Source organism: Trifolium pratense, linkage group LG2 (assembly GCF_020283565.1).
Source record: "Trifolium pratense cultivar HEN17-A07 linkage group LG2, ARS_RC_1.1, whole genome shotgun sequence".
NCBI classification, from domain to species: Eukaryota; Viridiplantae; Streptophyta; class Magnoliopsida; order Fabales; family Fabaceae; genus Trifolium; species Trifolium pratense.
Genome location: NC_060060.1, coordinates 70150366 through 70176121, shown reverse-complemented (window position 1 = coordinate 70176121; position 25756 = coordinate 70150366). Strand labels below are relative to the sequence as shown.

The window sequence follows — 25756 nt, the reverse complement described above, 5'->3', positions numbered from 1 at the left end:
ACATATGTTTGTAATTTGTGATAATTGTCTATGTGTGTTAGACTTGTGGTATGTGTTGATTGTCCGATGATTTTAATTGTAATTGGCTTCAATATATTGTGAATTATGATTGATATTTGGTTATACCTTTCATAGCTTATAATTAAATGAGATTATTGATGTATGTTTATAAATGAAGTGTGAGAACAATTAGGTTGTAACTCCTAATTAGATGAGATAAATGAAGAATATGCATGTTTTTATGAAAAAGTGTTTAAGTACCATTTACTTACACTTATATTTTGAGTATGTCGTCTAACTCTCTTTTATGTGTTATGTGCTGGACCGTTGGGGGTCCAGATTTTACAGGATTTTGTGGTATTCGATGTCGAGTCGTCGGTGAAGCTCCGCTCTGATTGTGACACGGGAAAGGGTTTTATATTGTATATAAAGTCTATTGTCTAGGTTGTTTTGTATAATCAATAAATACATTATTTGATTCAAAGATTTGTATAAACACTGTTTTTACTAATTAATTACATTAGTATTATTTTGATAGAGGAGTGTAATACTCGAACCGATATTCAATAAATTAAATGTGATTTTCCGTTGCGTATTTTGAAAAAGATTTTACTAAAGGTAGAAATATATAAATAATGGGTTTGGGTGTTACAGTGCGACTGTACTATCCTCATCTAATTTCCTCTTGTTTGATAGAATTTCTTTAAGAAATTTTGAGTATGTTGGCATTTGCGTTATTGCTTCTGAGAAATGTATGGTTATGTTTAGTTGCTTCAGAAGTTCTACAAATTTCTTAAAATGTCCTTCAGTTTTAGTCTTAGCTAATCTTTGAGGAAAAGGGATAGGTGTTTTGTAAACAGGTGGTGCAGCAGGTGTAAGCTTTTTGGTTGTCCCCTCCTTATCTCCTAATTGGGGATTTTCGGATTCTCTCTCGGGCTCTTTTGGTGGTTCACTACTCTCGGCTCCCTTGTTGGTTATCTTAGCGCTTTCTGAGTTTTTTTATTCCAGAATCAGGTGGTCCTTGCAACTCCTTTCCACTTCTAGTGATTATAGCATGTGTGGCATTCGCATGCCCTTTTGGGTTAGGCTCGGGTTGTCCTGGAAATGTGCCGGCTGGGGCGGCAATAGTTGCTTGTTGTTGTGCCACCTGGGAAATCTGTGTTTCTAGCATTTTGTTATGGGTGGCTAGGGCATCTACCTTAGTTGCTAATTGTTTTACCAATTCATTAGTGTGAATGTTTTGGTTTAAGAATTTTTCCATCATAATATCGAAGTTAGACTTCCTTGGTGGATAAGGTGCGGCTAGTTGTGCTCCTTGCTTTTGGTAACCTGGAGGTGCTTGAGTAGGATTGAGTGTATTATTGTTCCTATAAGATAAGTTAGGATGGTTCTTATAGCCAGGATTATAGTTATTGGACAGAGCGGCATAATGCACTTGGTCGAGTCCGGCTAATATAGAACAATCAGATGGTACATGACCAGGGATTCCACATACTTCGCAATTTGGTTGGATTGCAGCTACGGTGGATGTGGTTGGCAGGGTTAAACTCTCCAACTTTTGAGTTAGGGCTTCTACTTTGGCGTTGACATGGTCTATGCCACTTACTTCGTATATACCGCCTTTTGTTTGGGATTTCTCTATAGCAGCGCGTTCGCTTCCCCATTGATAATGGTTTTGGGCCATGTTTTCTATAAGCTGGGTGGCTTCTTGGTATGGTTTATCCATCAGTGCTCCACCGGCGGCTGCATCTATGGTTAGTCTTGTGTTATAAAGCAGGCCATTATAGAAGGTATGGATTATGAGCCATTGTTCTAGACCGTGGTGTGGACAGAGTCTCATCATATCCTTGTATCTTTCCCAAGCTTCGAAGAGTGATTCTCCTTCTTTTTGCCTAAATCCGTTGATTTGGGCTCTTAACATAGCTGTCTTACTTGGCGGGAAATATCTGGCCAAGAATTGTTTCTTCAATTCGTTCCATGTAGTGATGGAGTTCGAAGGTAAAGCTTGAAGCCAAGCTCTAGCTCTGTCTCTTAAAGAGAACGGGAAAAGACGGAGTCGTATTGCTTCGGGTTCGACACCATTGGCTTTTATCGTGTCTGCGTACTGCACAAACACTGAGAGGTGGAGGTTCGGATCCTCCGTGGGCGAACCGGAGAATTGGTTTTGTTGCACGATTTGCAACAGCGCGGGTTTCAATTCGAAGTTCCTTGCTTCGATGTTAGGGGGCGCGATACTCGAATGAGGTTCCTCTTCGGAGGGAACGGCATAGTCCTTGAGAGGACGTTCGCGTTGAGCCATCGGTATGAGGTTAAATTGTTTTTGAAATTCGCGGATTCGGCGTTGTAAATGAATATAACGCTCTATTTCTGGGATAGGTTGTTCTAATGATTCCTCGGAGGTACGAGTACTGGGCATACAACCTAAGTAAAAGGGTTGCCTTAATCGTTACAGATTAAAAACTAAGTAGCGAAAATTGACTAAATTAGTCCCCGGCAACGGCGCCAAAAACTTGTTGCGATTTTTCTGCAAGTGCACAGATGTATCGTGTAGTTATAAAAGATTATCGATCCCACAGAGACTATTCTTCAATATTTCGCTAATGTTTTTAATATAGTGTAAGGTTAAGGCTGAATATTAATTGGATTGGGGTTTTTAAAAATAATTAAAGTTTATTGGATAATAAGAATTAACTAAACTGGAATGTTACTTTTAGTAGCTTACTAGGGTTCAGTAATTAAATTGAGTTTTTGGGAAAAAGGGTACTTTTCAACAAATTGATATTGATTTAAAGATACGCGTCTCACACTCTCGCGCTATTGAGTTATATTGTATAAAAATAAGACAAATGTTTAACTGTCACTGTTTCATTTACTTATAAAATACTATTTGAAAATCAATATAATTAATTAGAAAAGAATCTAGTTTTCACAAAACTGTATTAGTTTAAAAATATAGATCTCACGCTATCGCGCTATTGAACTGATATTATATTTAAATAAATCAACGCTTCACTCTCGCTCTCACATTTATTTATAAAAATATTTTTTGAAAACTAATAAGATTTAATTAACTTTAAAGAGCTGTCGCGGTGTTTAAAGTTAATGTCCAGTTTTTACTATCCGGTACAAATCTCACACTGTCGCGCTATTGATTCATACCTTTGTTAATTTTCACTGTCGTGCAAAATTATTTAATTAAATTAAAAACCGAAACTGAATTAAAAAATAAATTCACAATTTAACCACCGAACCCAATTTGGCTTACTAATTCACATTCCAGTCATATAGATTTAGCTAGACATAATTATAGATGAAGACATCATAAAATAATAAATAACCATATTAAACAAAAACATCACAGAGTAGAATACGAGGAACAATAAAATTGAAATCATGCAATTCAAATTTAAACTAAATTAAAACTTACAGAATGTCAATAACACAAGTACTGGAACAGGAATTGAAACTGGAAATTACACCTCAAATGCTTTGAATGCTTAAACACTTAAAATCTAAAAGTTAATTTGCTCTGAACTCTGTAAAAATATGGCGTGTTTGTAAAACAGAGTTAGACTCTCTTATTTATAGGCGAACGTTTGCAACAGCTTTTCCTCCAATTCATTCGGGATTCAGTTGAGAGTCGTGTGGCGTAAGAGTAGGAATGGATGAACGTGACGAATCTCTCTCTAAAAAATAGGAACGGCCAGCGCCTTTTTTGTTGTGACTGGTACCTTGTTGCTTAGTGGCTGGCGCCACTTGCTTAGTGGCTGACTTAGTGTAAATGTGCCAAGCTGGCGCCTTGTGACTCATGGCCAGCACCTTATAACTCAAGGCCAGCACCTTATAACTCAAGGCCAGCGCCTTGTGTTGTGTGGCTTGTGCCTTTTCAAGGCCAACGCCTTACACAAGGTGGCTAGCGCCACTTTTTGATGGTAGTTGCCTTGTTTCTTTGATATTTTGCTCATTCTTGGTGCATCTGTAGTTTCATAAAAAAAACAATAATTATTTTATTTTATTAGCATAAATTAGACAAAATATTAAAATACTTAGGGAAATAATATTAATAAAATAGTGCATTTTTCGGTGTTGTCAATGGCTGGCTTGTGTGTGGGTTATGTGGACCGAAAGAAATTACAGTTTATTTAGAGGCTCAGCAAACACAGTGCATCATATGTTGGACAAGATCAAGACTTTTTCTTTTAGGTGGTTGAAAGCGACGAGTAGTTGTTGGTGTTTTGAGATTTGCTACATTTTTGCAAAAACCAACCAGCCAGATGCTGGACTGAGATGCTGTAGCATCATCGTACAGCACATCCTGATACTCTGTTTTCGTGCAGAATTTTTATTTCAAATCTCAGTCAAGATTTGCTTCAATTATATTTACAAGCACGTGCGCCTGAGCAAAACGACCCTTGCTCAACAAGTTTTATTGAAGTCGGTTGAAGGAATATTATTTAAAACAAAAATATAATTATATTATATTTTTGCGTTTGTTTTTGTTTGGTCACACATGAAACAAAACAAATTATATTTCTGAAAATAATATAGGGTTGAACGCAATTTTTACAGCTGTGTTTGTCTGAAAACCTAGCTTGCACATCAAGACAATTGAAGACTATAAATATGTGAAGCCTCAAACCTTTACAACTCGTGTATTCTAAACCGTGTCTTTTACAAAGTGTGAGTTTTTAAGGTTTAGAGTTTGTGTCTTTTGTCAGCCTTTCTTGTGTCACTTTGATGCAAGTTTAGGACTGTGTTTTTATTGTTAATTGTAAGCTACTCCTAAGTTTTTGAAGTACGAAGTTAGCGTGTGTAATTTACTCAAGAGCTTTTAAGCAAGAGTGTGGTCTAGTTTCTAGGAGAGTGTCTCCATATTGATTATTATTATTGACAGCAACATGGTACGTGTTGTTAGAGGGAATTTGGGACGGGGTCTCATTATCTAAGAGGTTCTTAGATAGGATTGCACGGGTAGTGTCTAGGCGATAAGTCAAGTACCGGGTGTTGGTCGAGGGCTTTGAACTAGAGCTATTATAGTGGATTGATTCCTGGATTGGTATCCCCCAGAGTAGGTGACGTTGCACTGAACTGGGTTAACAAACGATCTGTGTTATTTATTATTCTGTCGTTTATTACTTTATTTTATTCAGCGTCTGTCTTACTGCAGCACATGTTATAGCATCTTGTGCAGCATTGTGTTCACTGCGTGCCAGATTTCAGTAGTACTTTAGCTTTGAACTGCCATAGTTGGTGGTCCAGTCCTATGCTTTGTTTGGGCTTTGTATAGTTTCTTTTGGTCCTTGTATTTTGACTTTTTTGTAATCTTACTTAGTCTTCCTTGGTACGTCTTGTGCTGAGAAGACTTTTGTTTATATAAATATCTTATTTTGGCTTGTTCAATTTTTTTTTATATATATATATATATATATATATATATATATATATATATATATATATATATATATATATGGGGAGGGATCAAATTACACCGGTGTAACATTTGAGTAATGTTACACCGCTCAATAACGCTATAACGAATACAAATTTTATAAAATCCACCGTTGGATTGAAAGCTTATATCATATAGATCATCCATGTTGAATTTTACAAAAATCTAAAATCGTTTGATATGTTATTGTGACCGATCAAGATTAATGGTTTATGCGTTTGTATTGAATACCGTTAATCTTGATCTATCTCAATAACATATCAAACAATTTTAGATTTTTATACAATTCAACATAGATGATCTATACGATATAAGCTTTCAATCCAACGGTGAATTTTGTAAAATTTGTATTCGTTAAAGCGTTATTGAGCGGTGTAACATTACTCAAATATTACACCGGTGTAATTTGATCCCTCCCCTATATATATATATATATATATATATATATATATATTTTGGAATGGAATACAAGATCTTATTATGGAATATTGTGTACATGTTATGCTTAAAACCAAAATTTAATTTGTTTTTTTAAAAAAATATTTTTTTTCCTTTTTTATAAAAAAAATAATAAATAAAAATGACGTGGCAGTCCATGTAGGATGCCACATATCCGTGGAATCCAGCGTGTCGACGCCACGTGGACTTCTGTTAGTCAACTGTTGGCTGACTTAACATTTGAGACTAAAATCAAAACTGAAAATTAATTGAGTACTAAAAAGAGTGATTTTAAAGTATAAGGACGAAAACCAAAACTCAATATAAAAGTAGGGACTAAAAACATATTTACCCAAAAAAAAATATAACATGAAATAGTAAAAAAAAATATATTAAGTTGAACTAATAAGGAATATTAACAAGATGAATAAATATTAAAATATGTCTGCGGTTTGAATCAGTTTTAAAAATCAATCCAAAATCCAATTTGATCCGGCGGTTTTCCACAAACGGACATCCAAACAAATTCAAAAAATTTTATTTTTTTTATTTTTTTACCGATTTACGCTTTCAATTTGAACCGGTTTGAATTTGAACACCCTTAGCGGTAAGTAGGAATTAAATTTGCTTGAGCTTCCTCATTGAAGAACTTTACCAAGCTCATATCCATCAACACATGCATTAATAGAGTAGGGAAAATTTTTATTTTATTGAAATCTACAAAAGCATGGTTCCAAATGCTTTTACAATCCTCTGTTGGACCAAAATTTATATGGTCCACAAAAAAAAATTGGGTCATGTTAAAGGAATAATAGCATTTGTTAGTCATGAAATTCTGGAATGTGTAGATCCAAAATAAAATCTATTCTACTCTCTTCTTCACTTTCTCTAGATCATCATGTAGGTGGGAAGAACCTGTTAAGATTGAACGGCAAAGTATAAAATTCTTCATTTCTATTATCACCTCTAAATGTTCTAAACTTCACCCACCATGGCATCCCACGATCTTTCTTCGACTTTTCAACTTCAAGAGTGTTGTCGAGGATGACTGCTACAATCAATCCTACTGTTGCTGGTGACGAGAATATTGTATTTAAAAATGCATTGAACTGCAAAGATGAAAAAAATTAGCGTCATAGTTGCATGTAAAAGGCCATAACTCCTGATTGACTTTTATTTTTATTTTTTGTATTTTGTATTGCGGAAGCTCATCATACCAATGATAGTGCTCTGGTAGCACTGATCCTAGATATTTTAAACAAAATATAAATGCATAAATCCTAATCATATCTTGTTTTAAATTTAAAATATGTCTAAATTTTCAAAAAATATCTATGAATATTTGTGAGATTTTATATTTGGCCTAACTCAATCTTACAAAACCAACTTATAAACAAAACCAACTTATAAAGTGATGGTTACCCAAGCTATATAAACAATACACAGGCCATATCTCTAAGCAATGTGGGACTAAATTCACCCCTTTACACCCAACACAATGAAGGTGTTGGAGACTGCAATGAAGGCAACCCAAATGCGGATGGGGGCAGACCGCGGAATTTCCAACAATATTATTCTCAACACTGATATATATATATATATATATATATATATATATATATATATATATATATATATATATATATATATATATATATATATATATATATTCATTTTTTGGTTTCCCACTGGTTCCTTCCATAGGAAGTAATTATGTTCGAGACACTGTCGAGTAAATAACCATTCTTAAAAAAATAAATGAAAATAAGATCACATATTGGCTAGGCATAAATATTACTATAATGCAAGGGACTACAAGATATGAGCAGGATTATATAATGTTAGGGAAAACATACCCATCCGGCGTCAGTATGAACAGGGCCATGGTGTGAAGAAGTCCAGTATTCATTGAAAAATTGGGGAACAGATATTCCAAGGAACAATGAGAGACCAATGATGATAAGATTTCTCATAGAGTTCATGTTTGTAAACTGAAGAAATGATATTCCAACTGCACCTGATGAACAAGGAAACATATTAGTGTTGTAAATTTTGTGTGTTTCAAAGTTTTAAATAATATTGTGTCATGTCCCATATTTTGTGAGAAATGGAAAGATATCTTCATAGTCTTAACATACCAACAAGACCAAATAGAACGCAGTACAATGCAGCAAATATCGGGAAGGGTATAGATGCAAATACAGCTCCAAACTTTCCTGCAAATAACAAAAGATAAAGAAAAGCAAAAGACCATATTGAGTCAAAATTGTTGCTTTTGGTTGTAGCAAGATCATGTTTGAAGTATATCAATACAAACCTAAAGTAGAGAAGAATATCATAAAACCAGCAGAAATCTGAACAACTCTGCGACTTCCAACTCGAGTCAGGCCAAGAAGTCCCACATTTTCCCTGGAATGACCAACCATGTTAGTCAAGCTAACATAGAAAGACAAAAGTATCTACAAAAGAGCAAGCAACTCGTATTCGCACTTCAATGACGAGTGACTTACACAGAAACAGTGGAACCAGTCCCCGTTCCATAAAGACCATCAAGCAAGATACCAATCCCCTACGAAAAATTAATACAGATAACTATCATTAGCAGTAATATGAATGTTAATAGCACTTCAAGCCACATGATTGATATCTTAACACTGCAAATTAATGATCGAACAATCATAGCCTTAGACAATTTCATGTTAGTGTCGCGGCGCGAAAAATTAACCTCGAGTGTGGACACTCGAGAAAGAAACAGAGTCGCCACCGAATTTTATTTATCCCAAAGAAGGGAAAGGAAAATATCGAGAAAACCTTGAGGGGTGAGAAAAATGGGTTCGGGAGTTGGTTATGCGAGGGGAAGGTATTAGCACCCCTCACATCCGTTGTACTCAACGGGAACCTTTTAGAGGGAAATATTTGTTTGCTTTAATGTGTTTTTTAACATTTGCTTGATTACTTGTTTCTTGCTTCATCGATAGAAAACGTTTGTTTTTATTATTATTTATGTGATTATAGATATGGGGAAAAATGTTTGTTTTTTATTATTGTGCCCGACAAGATATTGAATCCTGCTCCTACGTATTCCCAGGTGCAATGGGAAAATCAGGGTTTCGTAGTTCAGGGTAAAAAATGTTTGTGGGTTGGTTGCTTTTAGACGCATGACGTCTAAGTCGCATTCTCGTAGTTAAACGCTGCTTGTATGCTCGCACTTCGGAGGCTTAAGCGTGGTTTGTATTACGGAGAATGTCGCATTCTCGTATTTAAACGCTGCTTGTATGCTCGCACGGCGGAGGCTTAAGCGTTGTTTGTGTTACGGAGAAAGGACAAAAACGTCACCCGTTTTGTGAAAAGGGTTTTACTTTTACTGCGCGCGTGGGCAGAGAAAAGGTTTGAGTGTGTTGTGTTGATTTTAGGAGTTTTAATGAAAACGTCCGAGAATGAGGATAATCCGAGTCACGAGCCATACGTCAGGGCCTCGAATTATCCGGGGAAGAAAGCCATACGTCAGACTAACCCCTTTTCACTCTAATTATGCTTAAGTTCTTTTATTTGATTTAAGAAAATCAAAAGGAAAGATAAAGCGGATGATGAAGTGTTTTAATGTTTTTTAGCGTTTGGGAATGAGAATGATTCAAGTCACGAGCCATACGTCAGGGTCTCGAATCATTCGGAGGAAGAAAGCCATACGTCAGACTAACCCTTTTTCATTCCGTTTATTTTAATTATGGGTTTTTTTTCAAGTTAAGAAGTGTTTTTGAGAAACAACCTTGAGATAAAAGTATTAAATCAAGTAAATAATCCAAGCATGAACTTATTCAAATAAGCTTGAAAGTTTTTGATTAATTAATCATTTAACTGATAATCACTTATTTAAGTATTTAACCATTTAAGCACTTAGTAACTTAAGCACTTTTAATCAAACAACTTAAATGGTTACTCACTTAATCATGTGTTTAATTAATTGACTAATTAATCAACAACTCAAATAATCATTTCCAAATGATAAGCACTTATCTAAATAAGCATTTATGTGAATAAGCTCTTATTTGAATAAGCACTTATATAAATAGGCACTTAAAAATGGACAAAAACGCCACTGGGGTGCAAAACTGGGTTCTGGGGGTGAGGCAACAGCACTGCAACACCAAGCCCAGGCCCAATTCGTCCAAAAAAATGAACAGAAAAAAAACAATCTAGCGCAGTGTCAGAACTAAAGTGTACGGTAGGCTATCACGGATCTGGGCCTTCTGATTCAATCAAGTGGCTTGGATTTAATGAAATCCTAGAACAGATCTCGGCCTTACACTAGATCTGACGGACGCGTTTTAAACTTGGGAGGGAGCCAATGACGCGTCGCCACGTCATCGTCTTCAACCTCCCATCATCTTCTTCACGTGAAGAACAACAACAGCGGCCATTAAAGCTTCGAATGAAGCTCGGCCCTGCACAACATCAACAAAACTTTGCCGAAAATTAAAAGTTTATATACCGTTTTGCTCGGTTTTTTGCACTGGTCATGAATCTATGCTTAGATTTCACAGTGGAGGCTTATATTTTGAAAAAACGGAACAACAACTTGAGAACTCAAAAAACCAAAATATGATTTAAGCAAGCTTAAGCAAAATTAACGAATGGAAAAGCTTCAGTGGGTGTTCATGAGTAAAAAACGTTTAGAAACCTACTTGTTTTGAGCTTTGTATCAGTGGGTTTGTTAACCCCTTTTTCTTGGCAATTTTGGAGTTTCGGGTAGGCTTTTCTGGACGGTTTTCTTTCGTTTTTTCGATGGTTATTATCTACTGAAAGTGTTTGGATGCTTTTGGGTGAAGAAAAGTGAAGGTTAGAGGGTGTTTGAGTCAATTTCGGATTTTGGAAAAGTGATGAAAAAAAAGAGTTTTTTGGTTATTTTTCTGTCTCTGTTCCTCCTTCTAAAATCGCCCCCTTTTGTTCTTAATTCTGCTCTCAATTTATAGAGAGTGTTGCTGAGATCTCATGTCCAGTGGATAAAATGGAGTTTGGATTTTCTATTGTTTTGGCACAAAATGTGGTTTTGGCAGGGATCAAAAGGGAATGGAGTGACTGCACTTTTGCTTTGAGTGTATTCATGGGGAAGACTGAACTTATTTTGGGAAAAGATCATGAAAAGAAGAAACTGAAAATAAGGGATGGAGGAGGCGCATAGCAGCAACAACAGTCTTGTTGTTGTTTTTCTCTTCTTTTTTTTAAATTTTTGATTATAATAATAATAATAGAAAATAAGTGAAAAATAGAAAAATAATTGAAAAATAAAATAAAAAAAAATAAATAAAAAAAATAATTGTAAAAAGAGGGTAGGACAAAATTAGGGTATGACAGCTGCCCCTATTTAATTATCTTGGACCCATGAGTATGAATGACCTTTGTCTTCATAATCTTGAGGTGCAAGGTAATTAAATACAAATGCCCTAATTTTGCTCCACGGAGAAAAATGAATTTGATGATGATAAAGAATGAGATCCACTTCCCTGGAAAAGTCGGATACTCAAGGTAGAGATGATTCTGATTTTATTCAGCCGCCCACACTGAAGGTCAATCCCTTGATCCGTGATTCGATCTTATTCAGCCGCCCGCACTGAAGGTCAATCCTTGGTTTGATCTCATTCAACCGCCCACGCTGAAGGTCAATCTTTGAAAGTGATTTTATCCAGCCGCCCACACTGAAGGTCCATCTTCTTTTGATCTTATTCAGCCGCCCACACTGAAGGTCGATCCTCTTTTGATTTTATTCAGCCGCTCACACTGAAGGTCAATCTTCTATTTTGATTTTATCCAGCCGCCCACACTGAAGGTCCATCCACTTTTGCTCTTATTCAGCCGCCCACACTGAAGGTCAATCTCTTTTGATTTTATTCAGCCGCTCACACTGAAGGTCGATCCACTTTTTGATCTTATCCAGCCGCCCACACTGAAGGTCAATCCTTGGTTTGATCTTATTCAGCCGCCCACGCTGAAGGTCAATCTTTGAAAGTGATTTTATCCAGCCGCCCACACTGAAGGTCGATCCACTTCTGTTCTTATTCAGCCGCCCACACTGAAGGTCAATCCTTGGTTTGATCTTATTCAGCCGCCCACACTGAAGGTCAATCTTCTTTGGATTTTATCCAGCCGCCTACACTGAAGGTCCATCTTCTCTTGATCTTATTCAGCCGCCCACACTAAAGGTCGATCCTCTTTTGATTTTATTCAGCCGCTCACACTGAAGGTCAATCTTCTGTTTTGATTTTATCCAGCCGCCCACACTGAAAGTCAATCCCTTTTGATCTTATTCAGCCGCCCACACTGAAGGTAAATCCCTTTTGATCTTGTTTGCCACTTCGCTTTGTAAGTTTTGAAACTCAACAATGGCTCTCCACTTTGCTTTGAAAGTTTTGAACCCTGGATGCTCCGCTTTGAGGGCTTTGCAAATTGATACTCCGCTTTGAGAGTTTTTCAACTTTGGTACTCCGCTTTGAGAGCTTTTGAAATACTGGATACTCCGCTTCGAGAGCTTTGCAAATGGATACTCCGCTTTGAGAGTTTTGCAATTGGAGACTCTGCTTTAAGAGCTTCGCAAGTAAGGTGATCTTGAGATCCCACCGGGAATAAGATAATCTTGTTCAGCCACTTTTGTTGAAGGTTGATCCTTACTGATGAGGTGATGCTCTTCTAGGAGGTTCTGCTGGGGATGTCCTTTTAAGATATCTTGTCTGAGGATTCTTCAAAAGACTTGTTGGGGAGAAAGTTGGACATCTTTCAATTCAGACTTGCTGGGGAAAAGGTGACTTCACCTTGCTCGAGATTGAAGGCTGAAGGTTATACTCTATGGGGAGAAACCTTTTGAATCTGCTTTTATGCATGCATGCTTTGGATGATGCAATGATTGTTTATGTATGTCTTAATGCTTAAAGATGCAAAGCTAATGCAAATGAATTTGTTAATTCATGATATGCATGATATGTCTTTGTTTGTTGGACATATTGTTGATACATGAGATGCATGAATGCATGAAGTGGAATGCATGACTAGCACATGTGATGATCATTGGGACGAGTAGAAATTGGATTTTTTACGAACGAGTGCTAATGACAATTGGGCTTAAATGTGACCAATGGTGCTTAGGCTGCAAAGTGGGTGCTAATGACAATTGGGCTTAAACTTTGCCAATGGTGATTAGGCTGCAGAGTAGGTGCTAATGACAATTGGGCTTAAACATGTGCCAATGGTGATTAGGCTGTGAATTGGGTGCTAATGACAATTGGGCTTAAACGTTGCCAACGGTGATTAGGCTGCAAAGTGGGTGCTAATGACAATTGGGCTTAAACATGTGCCAATGGTGATTAGGCTGTGGGTGGTGCCAAGCGAGGTTGGGCTTTTAAGGGTACCAATAATGATTGGATTTTGAGTTGGTGCCAATAACGATTGGACTTTCAGGGTGCCAATAATGATTGGACTTTTGAGTGGATACCAATGACAATTGGATTTTTGCTGGGTACCAATAACAATTGGATTTTTTTTGCGACCAATAACAATTGGACTTTTGAGTGGGTGCCAATAACGATTGGACCTTTGCTTGGGGATATTTAATTTGCTGTCTAGTCACGAGGTTATTGAGTTTGTGGTATGGGGCATACCAGATGAATGAAATGACATGATTAATGCGTGATGTCGATTTGCTAGAATGAAATGACATGATTCATGCATGAAGATGATTAATGCAGTGATTTGCATGTTACTATGAATGCCCCTGTAGTGGGTGAGGATTGGTTTAAAACCGGTGAATGTTCAAGGCTTTTTGTGAAAAGATGGCCTGATGTTGTGTCAACATATTCCCGACGCCCATTCCGGACTCAACAGTTGTGGATGTATGCTAGATTTGGCTTGGCCGCCTTGAAGGTATGAGGAGGAGTTGCCCCTATGTAACCTGTCTTGCCCCAGTCAATTGCGTCTTTGAAGTTATTAGCCAACTCACTGATATTGGTGCCCATTTTCTAGGAGGTATGTCCTTGATCAAACTGGCATTTGGAGGTGCAACCCTGATTGCCCCATTCTTGAAATGTTTTGGCCAACGAGATCTTCAGGTGCCCCTAGTCACAAGGGTTCACTCTTGATTGTCAGGATCCCAAGGTGGTTTGCCCCTAATTAGGAACATCTTGAACCAGTTCGTTAGGTTTTGAACACCTGGGTTTTGATGCAGCTTGCCATGATGTGATCTTGGGTCACTTTCCCCATATCGAATGACCTTTCTAGGGAATGCGCCTCTTGGTTAAGTGAAGTTCCGAGATAGTTGCCCTAGATTGGACCGAACTTCTTGCTGATCACTTGGTGACCGTTCATAGCTGAAACTTCCTTATTGTTAAGTGCTGATTTGCAGATAAACCTGTTTATTTAACATAGTAATTCTAATGCAATGTGCATGCTAGTTTTGAAATCAAGATTGAGATGAGATTGATGGATGAATATTGTGGAAGATGGTGTGAGAATATCAACACTGATGATTTACAAAAGATCTTGGGAGTCAGGTTAACTCAACCTTGCTATTGTATGCTTTCAACATAAATCTTGCTTCAATTAGGTCTTTTGAGGGTTGTAACGTGGTCTGGTTCACAGTTTCTGAATAAAAGGATATAAGGCTCAAAATTGTATTTTAAACCCAACCCATTCTCCTTGATGTTCTTCAGTCCTACGTTCAATTAATTCAACCTATGCTCTCAAGTTCCAAGCGATTTTGGAAATGCGATGGTGAGGATATGATGGCTTAGAGGTCAATGATGTCTTTTGACGTGACAGTCACTTACTTTTTGTTTTGGTCATATAACTTTGATTTCATTGGTGACACTCTTTTTTGTTTGTAATCCCTAATTTTTGCCTGAACTATTTTTGAGTTTTTAGTCCACCGGGATGCCCTAATTTTTGCCTAAGTCATTTTGAGTTTTGACTTAGCGGCCTTTTCTTTCTTCTTTTTGTTGGAGAATTGTGACTGCCTTGATAAAGGTCGATGAAAACAAATTCTCTTTTTGACTCTCTTTTATTTCCTTGAGATTGTGTGATGTGTTCAAGGAAGGAAATGTGATTGATCCTCGAATGAGATGTTCTTCTCTTGAAACTCGAACGGATGGTCGAATTAACTGAACACTACCCTGCCCGGGGTTAAAAATGCGGGTTTTTTCGTATAGAAAAGAAACACCAACTTCTAGGCTCAACAGGGGTGACTACGGATTATCTTCCTTATTTCTCCGGTGTTTGAGGATTGAAACAATGCCTTACATCATCAGCAAAGTTTTATCTGAAAGCATACTGTAGCAATTTTGGTTATTTCGTTTTTCGTCATTCTCTCTCCAATCTTTGTTCAAACAGATTTGATAATGAAAGAAATGAAATGAGTGAAATATATTTTTTGCTTTCGTGAGAAGAGAGAAAAGTGAATGGACATGAAATGATTAATTCGAAACATGCATACACATTTTATTATGATTACTATTGCGAATAAACAAGTTTAAACACAATTCAAACTTTTGCAAATAGGAAAATTACAAAAATGAGAACAGTCTAACGATAATTAGCCCTTAAGCTTGTCAACTGGCATCCATAGATTGGTCCGCATGGCCGGGCAATAGATTGTCTTGTATGTTTGGCTCTCCCTCTTTGAAGGTCAACAATTTCTTAGTCACCAGATCTTGAACCTTGTTCTTGAGGGCCTGACAGTTATCAACCGAATGACCTTCTGTCCCAGCATGATATTCGCACTTGGCTTGAGGATTGTACCACACAGGGAATGGCGCGGTTCTTGGCTTTGTGGCTTTTGGGGTTACCATTCCATTGTGCACCAAATATGGTAAGAGCTGGCTGTAAGGCATTGGGATTGGCTCAAGAATCCTCCCCTTGGGAGTAACAACATTGGTTTCCCCCTCTTCTTTCTTGGCGACACTGTTTGCAGGCTCCTTCGAGGTATTTTGGGTGCCCACATTGGCTTGGATCTTACCACTTTTGATTCCATTTTCAATCCTTTCTCCTATCTTTACCAGATCAGAAAAACCAGATGAAACACTACCAACCATTCTTTCAAAATATGTCCCTTGCAGAGTGTTAGTGAATATATCCACTAGTTCAGCTTCTAAGAGTGGAGGACGTACTTGCGCAGCCAATTCTCTCCAACGTTGAGCATAAACCCTGAACGGCTCACCCTCCTTTTGGGACATGTTTTGTAACTGAGTACGATCCGGAGCCATGTCAATGTTGTATTGGTACTGCTTAATGAAAGCATTTGCCAAATCTCTCCATGACTGGATTCGGTTCCCTTCCAGCTGCATGTACCAGTTGAGTGATGCCCCGGTGAGGCTATCTTGGAAGCAATGCATCATGAGCTTGTCGTCACTAGCAAAGGAGGCCATCTTCCGGCTATACATAATCAGATGATTCTTTGGACAGCTGAGGCCTTTATACTTCTCAAACTCAGGGACCTTAAATTTTGGCGGGAGCACCAAGTCTGGAACTAGACACATATTGGCAAAGTCTAGGGAATCACCTCCTTCCATCATACTTAGACGGTCTTCAATAGCCTTGAATTTCTTATCAGCTTCCTCCAACTGAGGAACATTACAATTAACCTTTGGCACATCATCAAATAACCCCGGACTCTGATAAGCATTTCTGGGATCATCCAGATTCTCTTGTTGTGAAACAAAACCTTGTTGGATCAGAGGGACCCTAGTCTGGGTATTCTGAGGAGACTGTTGAATTTCAGCCTGATTCTGTGGAGTATGCCCAACGGGTAAACCAAAAGTTGGACAAACTGTGTTCACTGCTGAAGTTCCTCCTTGGGGTGCAGGAACCGATGTTTCAACCACAACTGATTGTGCTGGTTTATTCATATTAATCAACAACTCAAGAGCCTTGTCCAACTTTTCAGTCAATTGTGCTACCTCGCCCTTCAACGCATCGTGCTGGTCTTGCCAATTCTCCATGACTTGTTTGGTGACGTTTCTTGTCCAATACCGGCGCCGGGAATATGACTGATTATAGGAACGAATGGAATGAGATGCAATTTATGAATGAAAATGCATGCAAAATTCTTTATTTCTTTTTTTTAGCCATTTTAGTTTAACGGAATCGTAGACACATAGTTATCATAAGTGTTTCGGGATATAAGAAAAATTCAAACTTTTACTTTCCATGATTTAAAAACCTTATGCTTATGTAACTAGTGTCTATTTAGTTCCTTGAAAACCAAAATGTATATGTATGACTATCGTCATGAATGCATGGATGAAAATATTATGTCATGTAGCAGATCGGGCGGACCAGAACATATTTGGTGTAAGTTTTGAAGGCCAACGACTCAGAGTTTCCTGCAACCCATTCCATTCTCACATGTTTGTTCTAGGTTTGACACGGGTTCTAGAATCATAGATAAATCTTAGGAGACGATGTTCGTGTTGCAACGGCTCACAACAAACATCCCCTAAGAATGAATCTCATCTACAAAGGTTCCTAGTAACACGTTTTGGGTTCTAGGTTATTAAAAGGTTCCTAGAGTCACGGACCCCACAAGAAAACATCGGTCCTACGAGCCATACGTCAGGAGAACCGACATCGTCAAGGGAATCTACTCTAGGTGGGGTATCATGCCAACCTTACGAGCCATACGTCAGGAAGGTCAACAATGATCCACCGTTATGTCCTAAGTTTTCCTCAAGTCCGGGTGTAGGACTTTTCACTCAATAACCGGTAACCGGCCCAAGTGGGCAAAAGGAAAAAGAAAGGAGATGAAGAAGAAGAGAGAAATATAGCAGATAATATTCAAGCAAGCATGCAATATAATATTAAAAGCAGTAAAGAAAAAGCAAATATGTAAATAACATACACATTAAGGCAAACAAGCGAAAACCCCACTAAATTAGGCTTAACTCTCAAAAAGGTTTAGTTTCCCCAGCAGAGTCGCCAGCTGTCGCGGCGCGAAAAATTAACCTCGAGTGTGGACACTCGAGAAAGAAACAGAGTCGCCACCGAATTTTATTTATCCCAAAGAAGGGAAAGGAAAATATCGAGAAAACCTTGAGGGGTGAGAAAAATGGGTTCGGGAGTTGGTTATGCGAGGGGAAGGTATTAGCACCCCTCACATCCGTTGTACTCAACGGGAACCTTTTAGAGGGAAATATTTGTTTGCTTTAATGTGTTTTTTAACATTTGCTTGATTACTTGTTTCTTGCTTCATCGATAGAAAACGTTTGTTTTTATTATTATTTATGTGATTATAGATATGGGGAAAAATGTTTGTTTTTTATTATTGTGCCCGACAAGATATTGAATCCTGCTCCTACGTATTCCCAGGTGCAATGGGAAAATCAGGGTTTCGTAGTTCAGGGTAAAAAATGTTTGTGGGTTGGTTGCTTTTAGACGCATGACGTCTAAGTCGCATTCTCGTAGTTAAACGCTGCTTGTATGCTCGCACTTCGGAGGCTTAAGCGTGGTTTGTATTACGGAGAATGTCGCATTCTCGTATTTAAACGCTGCTTGTATGCTCGCACGGCGGAGGCTTAAGCGTTGTTTGTGTTACGGAGAAAGGACAAAAACGTCACCCGTTTTGTGAAAAGGGTTTTACTTTTACTGCGCGCGTGGGCAGAGAAAAGGTTTGAGTGTGTTGTGTTGATTTTAGGAGTTTTAATGAAAACGTCCGAGAATGAGGATAATCCGAGTCACGAGCCATACGTCAGGGCCTCGAATTATCCGGGGAAGAAAGCCATACGTCAGACTAACCCCTTTTCACTCTAATTATGCTTAAGTTCTTTTATTTGATTTAAGAAAATCAAAAGGAAAGATAAAGCGGATGATGAAGTGTTTTAATGTTTTTTAGCGTTTGGGAATGAGAATGATTCAAGTCACGAGCCATACGTCAGGGTCTCGAATCATTCGGAGGAAGAAAGCCATACGTCAGACTAACCCTTTTTCATTCCGTTTATTTTAATTATGGGTTTTTTTTCAAGTTAAGAAGTGTTTTTGAGAAACAACCTTGAGATAAAAGTATTAAATCAAGTAAATAATCCAAGCATGAACTTATTCAAATAAGCTTGAAAGTTTTTGATTAATTAATCATTTAACTGATAATCACTTATTTAAGTATTTAACCATTTAAGCACTTAGTAACTTAAGCACTTTTAATCAAACAACTTAAATGGTTACTCACTTAATCATGTGTTTAATTAATTGACTAATTAATCAACAACTCAAATAATCATTTCCAAATGATAAGCACTTATCTAAATAAGCATTTATGTGAATAAGCTCTTATTTGAATAAGCACTTATATAAATAGGCACTTAAAAATGGACAAAAACGCCACTGGGGTGCAAAACTGGGTTCTGGGGGTGAGGCAACAGCACTGCAACACCAAGCCCAGGCCCAATTCGTCCAAAAAAATGAACAGAAAAAAAACAATCTAGCGCAGTGTCAGAACTAAAGTGTACGGTAGGCTATCACGGATCTGGGCCTTCTGATTCAATCAAGTGGCTTGGATTTAATGAAATCCTAGAACAGATCTCGGCCTTACACTAGATCTGACGGACGCGTTTTAAACTTGGGAGGGAGCCAATGACGCGTCGCCACGTCATCGTCTTCAACCTCCCATCATCTTCTTCACGTGAAGAACAACAACAGCGGCCATTAAAGCTTCGAATGAAGCTCGGCCCTGCACAACATCAACAAAACTTTGCCGAAAATTAAAAGTTTATATACCGTTTTGCTCGGTTTTTTGCACTGGTCATGAATCTATGCTTAGATTTCACAGTGGAGGCTTATATTTTGAAAAAACGGAACAACAACTTGAGAACTCAAAAAACCAAAATATGATTTAAGCAAGCTTAAGCAAAATTAACGAATGGAAAAGCTTCAGTGGGTGTTCATGAGTAAAAAACGTTTAGAAACCTACTTGTTTTGAGCTTTGTATCAGTGGGTTTGTTAACCCCTTTTTCTTGGCAATTTTGGAGTTTCGGGTAGGCTTTTCTGGACGGTTTTCTTTCGTTTTTTCGATGGTTATTATCTACTGAAAGTGTTTGGATGCTTTTGGGTGAAGAAAAGTGAAGGTTAGAGGGTGTTTGAGTCAATTTCGGATTTTGGAAAAGTGATGAAAAAAAAGAGTTTTTTGGTTATTTTTCTGTCTCTGTTCCTCCTTCTAAAATCGCCCCCTTTTGTTCTTAATTCTGCTCTCAATTTATAGAGAGTGTTGCTGAGATCTCATGTCCAGTGGATAAAATGGAGTTTGGATTTTCTATTGTTTTGGCACAAAATGTGGTTTTGGCAGGGATCAAAAGGGAATGGAGTGACTGCACTTTTGCTTTGAGTGTATTCATGGGGAAGACTGAACTTATTTTGGGAAAAGATCATGAAAAGAAGAAACTGAAAATAAGGGATGGAGGAGGCGCATAGCAGCAACAACAGTCTTGTTGTTGTTTTTCTCTTCTTTTTTTTAAATTTTTGATTATAATAATAATAATAGAAAATAAGTGAAAAATAGAAAAATAATTGAAAAATAAAATAAAAAAAAATAAATAAAAAAAATAATTGTAAAAAGAGGGTAGGACAAAATTAGGGTATGACAGTTAGTAAATTGAACTATTTGCCAACAACCAAGTAATTTACCTGCCAACCAATGCCTCGACTCAACACATAAGCAGGAGGTGGAGTGGCAATCGCCAGCCGAGATGCTGCCTTATACGCACCAGTTGACTGCAAACAGATTGCATGATCAAATCAGCGTTGAAAGAAAAATCACTATAATAGAGACGAGAGGTTCTTATATAATAACTAGGAAATGAAAATAGATACCTCCACCATTGAGACAAGAACTGCAGACATCATAGCAAATGAATGACCAGCAGAAAATGTGGGCGGACCCCACTGTAAAGGGTACGGGAACATGAACCTATAACCATGAAAAGAAACCTTAGTAATCACCGTAAGTATGAAACGAATCAGGAGAAATAAAATTGTTATTTTGAGGTACCATGGGGCAGTAGATATCAGATTAGCTCGGTCCGTACGACAATTATGTTGTGTTATAGAAGGTCTATGACTGTAAGCTCCACTGGCAGTCAAGATGACAGAATAGATCCAAACAATTGCAACACAAATCAAAACCGGGAAACGTTCAAAGATAGGAATGTCTCTAAATGGTCTCACATGCTTTAGATACTGCAATTTAGACCAAATTAGTTTGTTCCAAGAAAATAAATGTTAATTTGATAATCGCCACTATGATCTGATTAAACTAAGTTACTTACTTGTGACAATCCAATGACCAACAACAGCATCGGTATACCAATTTCTACACAGTTCCCTAACTGAAATGAAAAACAATATCAGAAATGCATAAAATACTTTGATATGAAAAATACTGTAAAGAAAGTTTACTAAAACGGTTATAGATAAAATAGAGATTTGAGCCACACCTACCGTGGGAAATCCTCGATGAATTAATCCTAGTCCAACCAATCCAACTACAGGTGCCATGCCAAGAGGACTGAAAAATCTGCAAAGAGATTACCATGTAAATGTTTGAATGTATCGTTTTTAATGTTTTGAATTCACAAAAATGTTACATGAAGCTAGGAATAGAATACCTTGAAAAAAGACCCCAGACTTGGCTGTAACCGAGGACTATCTGAATACTTGAAGCTACAATTAAAGCTCCTTGTATAGCTCGCATTGTATGTATAAATCTCTGCAAACCAATCACACGGCAACATCTCTTTCAATACCCTACCAAATAAAAAATTAATAAGTATATTTCTAAGAAAACTCATTATGATATATGCAAATCGCTTACTTATTTTGACATTAAAAATCAAGTTTCAAGATTTGAGACTCACCTACAGCCATTTTGCATAAAACTATTGGATTATACCCTTTTAAATTCATCTACCATATCATAATATGGATCTAAAGTTGGTAAATGGTAACTCATGATTTTCCATTTTATTGATAACTAGCATATATTCAACTAAAATCCTTGTGTTCCTTCAGAATTATTATTGAAGTTTGTCCCGAATTTTAAGAAAACCAACACCCAAACAGAAGAATGTATCATTGCATTGACAAAGATGAGAAGGAAGCAGCAAACTTACTTCGTGAGGATCATTAATTCGTTGCAATGAAGAGTCACCGATAATATAAGCAACTGGAATTACATATGCAAATGAGCCTCCAACTACCGCAGGCAATCTTGTTCCAAAAAGTGCTTGGAGAAGTGTGTTAATGCCGGCTACAAAAAGAAGGGTCTGTATTACCCTTGCCTTGTCACCCTGGTTGAAAGAAGAAACCAAACCACTATCAATTAAAATCAGCACCAAAGGATCTAGGCCAAAATTTGAACTCATAAAGAAATGCGATTACAATAATAACGGACAGAAAAATTGAAACCGAATGGCTCTTTATGAATAGCGAACATCTAAACTAAAGTATAAGCATTGGTTCATTGTGAATGAGGGATATCTAAACTAAGTATAAATATTTATTTATGTAATAAAAAAAGTTGAATGAAAGTAAGAACATAGGGAAGCAGAAATTCAACTTACAGAACTTCCTCCCATAGCCGGAACGAGCAATGAAGGTATCATCACACTTGTGCCAAGCATCAAAATGTAATTTTGAAAAGCTAATAAGATAGTTTCAGCTGCAAGACAATGCGCATTCACGGTGAAGGGAGAAAATGATAGATAAAATAGGAAGACAAAAATATGGATATGTTTATGCAATAATCTACACCTGCACACTGTCTAAATAGGATCCCTAATTTAGGAATTAGAATATCTATAATTAATATAACATCTAACACCATCTAAATCATGCAGACAGTTAGTATAAAAAAATAAAAATCATGCAGACAGTTAGCTTGATAATTGGCTTCTCTTGCAATGCAACAACATTGGAATCAAAATAATTAACAAAATTATAAACCTCTAACATAAAAGTTAAAGGCCTAATTTCCAAAACAAAAAAAAAATGTATAATGTATACTATAGTACTCTCTTTGCGGTACTTTTTATAAAATACACTTCACTTTTTAGATTCATTGAATAACTGATATATTTGATCTATATTATAGGCTAAATTCATAAATTATTTAATGAATCTAAAAAGTCAATTGTCTTTTATAAAAGGGACCAGAGGAAGTGCTAGAGAACCAAAGTCATGCACCTCATATGGTAAAAGGTTACCGGGACATTTGATGGGCTAGAGTGTGGGTATGAACCCCAAAACCCATTTTATCAGCACTTAGTATGTGTGAGTTTAGCCGCTACACTCTTGAAGAGAAGTAAAAAACTGTGAAAATGCCTAGTATTTAGTGTAAAAATTGAAAAAATTGTTTGTAAAATTGAAACAAGGGTAGGACATGTAAGATGGACCCGGATTGATTCTCTTTTTATAGTGAAGATAAAAGAGAGCAGAGCAGAGAGGGTCCTCAGAGAGAAAGACACAAAATTTTAGTATTGTAGTATAAAACTGTTGGAATTGGACCCCAACATTATTAAACTTTATATGGTGGGTCATGTCACCATAAAAATAAAATTGTGTCTTTATTTCTTGTAGCACTGTAGTAATAATTAAGTAAAAGGACATTACTGCCTATAGAGCATTTAATAAAAATCTTGAAATACAGTGACTATATCCTTCAGTTCCTATTAGTTTCTCTGAGTTGCAACAATTAATTATTTACAGTTTCACAGCTTTATTCTGCATAAAAAACCCTAACACTACACAGACTCAACTCTTATTAAGCCTACCAACTAAAGAAAAATAGTACTACTAAAATATAAACATTAATGATGAAAGACATTCATTGCCAGAGAATTCAATTAAATAAAAATAGTACTACTAAAATATAAACATTGGTGATGAAGGTGTTTATTTACTTGAATGTGTTTAATTCATATAAATATAAAGTGTCAATTATATCCCTGTGAGCATATCTCAATTGGTAGGGATGTTGCATTTTATATGCAGGGCAGCACATTTCAAACTTGTGAATCTGGGGCCATTGGTTTATATAAATTATAACAATGATATGTTAATTGACCCTTATAGTAAAAATCATAATAAAGACAAGTACAAATGAAAATGAAAGAGTCCATTATTGAATGGGTCGGGTCCAAACCCCATATTCTACATTTCTCCACACTTGTGAGTGTAGCCCTATGTTGCCTAGGTACGGGTACGGTCCGCGGTAAGACATTTTTAGAAAATTTAAGGTACAGGTACGTTAGTATAAAATATTAGAAAAATTATTTTTAAGTGAATTATTATCATCATGCTTTGAAGATTTAATTTTTTTTGTCTACCGTTTCAACTATTTTCATAAAAAATGAGAGATAATTGAAATATAATAAAAAATTATAATATTTTAAGAGATTTTTCAGCAACCAATATGTTTTTTCCGTATTCATCATCATAAATCAATCAAATAAAAATGGGTACGAAATCGGTGCGTACCATACGAGTACCACGGAGTATCCGGTACTGATACGTACCCCGTACGGATACTTCACCATTTTAGGAGTACCATGCTACAGCCACGAGGCTACTAGACACAAAAATGTTGAGTATAGCAAAAGTATAATGTTTTTTTACTTTTGTTTCTACAAAACCAGTTACTATTGTGTACTATGTTTTATTTATTTTCAAATAGAAAAATTAAGAATCAAAACAAAAAATCAAGGAAAAACAAGTTGTTTAATTAATTAATTAATTTTTTTTTAAAAAAAAAGAAAACTAAGAGAAGATTTGAGAGTCCCACATTATCGCAACAATATACTAAAAATTTGAACTTTTTAGTCTCCATTTCCGGAACCAAAGTAACAAACTACTCCCACTCTTATGCAAAACTTTAGGAGCAAACAAATAGATGAAAACAAATCATATTATTATTTTAATTATAAAAAAAAAAAAGAAAAGAAAGATCTTTCTGTCATTTTGTTCAACCCATTTCAATGTGATGGTAAAAGGAACATGTTTATATAACTGAAGAAGTGACAAAACATAAACATTGTACATAGTACTTCTTCAAAACTAAAAAACAAACTCTTTAATTTCTTTAAAAGATAAAGACAGAAGAAACAATAAAAAGGAGGAAAAAAAAAAATCATAATCAGTGAAATGAAGAATGATGAAAGCAGCTTTGAAACTAGATAAAGACTAATAAGCCCTTTATGCATGTGTTTGGATGATGAGAAAAAAAAGAGTAGTAATAGTACCCCATGGAGGATTAGAGTCTATGCAGTATTCAAGGTCTTGAAGTTGTTCCATAGGTGGATGAGTAATGTCGGCCATTGTTGATGCTAAAGCTTGTTGTTGTTCTGACAAAGTGATTAAGGAAGATAACTACTACTGAGAGAGGAAAAAAGAAGAAGAATTCAGAACAAAGTAAAGTGCAGCGAGAGTATATAAAAGGGAATATATTAAAGCATTAATATTTAAATAAAAAATAAATAAAGGTAGAAAAAAAGAAACTGAAGGAAAAAGATGTGCCAGTGTAACACTCTCTCTTCTTATTCTTTCTTCTATAAGCTTTGTTTTTAATTTTTTTATTTATTATTTATTGGAACTCTTATTTACTTACTATTTCAGTCTGCAACACTATTGATTTTACTAAGTTACCACTTCAACAGTAACATGTTGGGCGCTTTCAAAAAAAAAAAACAAAAACAGTAACATGTTGGGCCCACAAGTACCCTTATTTATTCACTCCAATATTTTTTCTCAAGTAAATAAATAAGTAAATTTGCTGAATTTTCACTTGACAATAAAATTTAGGGACCCTTGACCAATCGTTAGTTGGTTTAGTGGTGATTGGTGCTGAATTTGGTA

The 25756-nt window shown here is 36.4% G+C and overlaps 1 protein-coding gene across 4 annotated transcripts; it reads right to left on the bottom strand.

Moving 5' to 3' along the window:
- Positions 1–6530: 6530 nt before the first annotated feature.
- On the bottom strand, positions 6531–25429 carry LOC123909197 (nucleobase-ascorbate transporter 1). Of its 4 annotated transcripts, XM_045959983.1 has the most exons (14): positions 25144–25425; positions 22468–22565; positions 22018–22194; positions 21514–21614; positions 21347–21422; positions 21175–21234; positions 20898–21085; positions 20720–20816; positions 20534–20620; positions 8398–8456; positions 8205–8296; positions 8026–8103; positions 7744–7904; positions 6531–6996 (listed from the first exon to the last, which is right to left on the bottom strand). In XM_045959983.1, exons 1-14 carry the CDS (start codon positions 25217–25219, stop codon positions 6784–6786), a joined length of 1563 nt encoding a protein of 520 aa, XP_045815939.1. In that variant the 5' UTR covers positions 25220–25425; the 3' UTR covers positions 6531–6783. The 4 variants fall into 4 exon arrangements, with proteins under 4 accessions (XP_045815939.1, XP_045815938.1, XP_045815940.1 ...); XM_045959982.1 differs by having other exon boundaries at positions 6584–6996; positions 20720–21085; positions 25144–25429; XM_045959984.1 differs by lacking the exon at positions 25144–25425 and adding an exon at positions 23090–23272 and having other exon boundaries at positions 6584–6996; positions 20720–21085.
- Between the last annotated feature and the right edge of the window lie 327 nt (positions 25430–25756).

What these genes read in the sequence shown, in the direction of transcription:
- LOC123909197 (XM_045959982.1), bottom strand. Translation starts at nt 25,219, where the DNA reads ATGGCCGACATTACTCATCCACCTATGGAACAACTTCAAGACCTTGAA. An exon ending in TTCATCGAGGATTTCCCACG is followed by an intron (nt 21,235 to 21,346) that starts GTAGGTGTGGCT and finishes TTTTCATTTCAG; the next exon opens with TTAGGGAACTGTGTAGAAAT. An exon ending in ACTGGTTCCACTGTTTCTGT is followed by an intron (nt 8,297 to 8,397) that starts GTAAGTCACTCG and finishes TGGTCATTCCAG; the next exon opens with GGAAAATGTGGGACTTCTTG.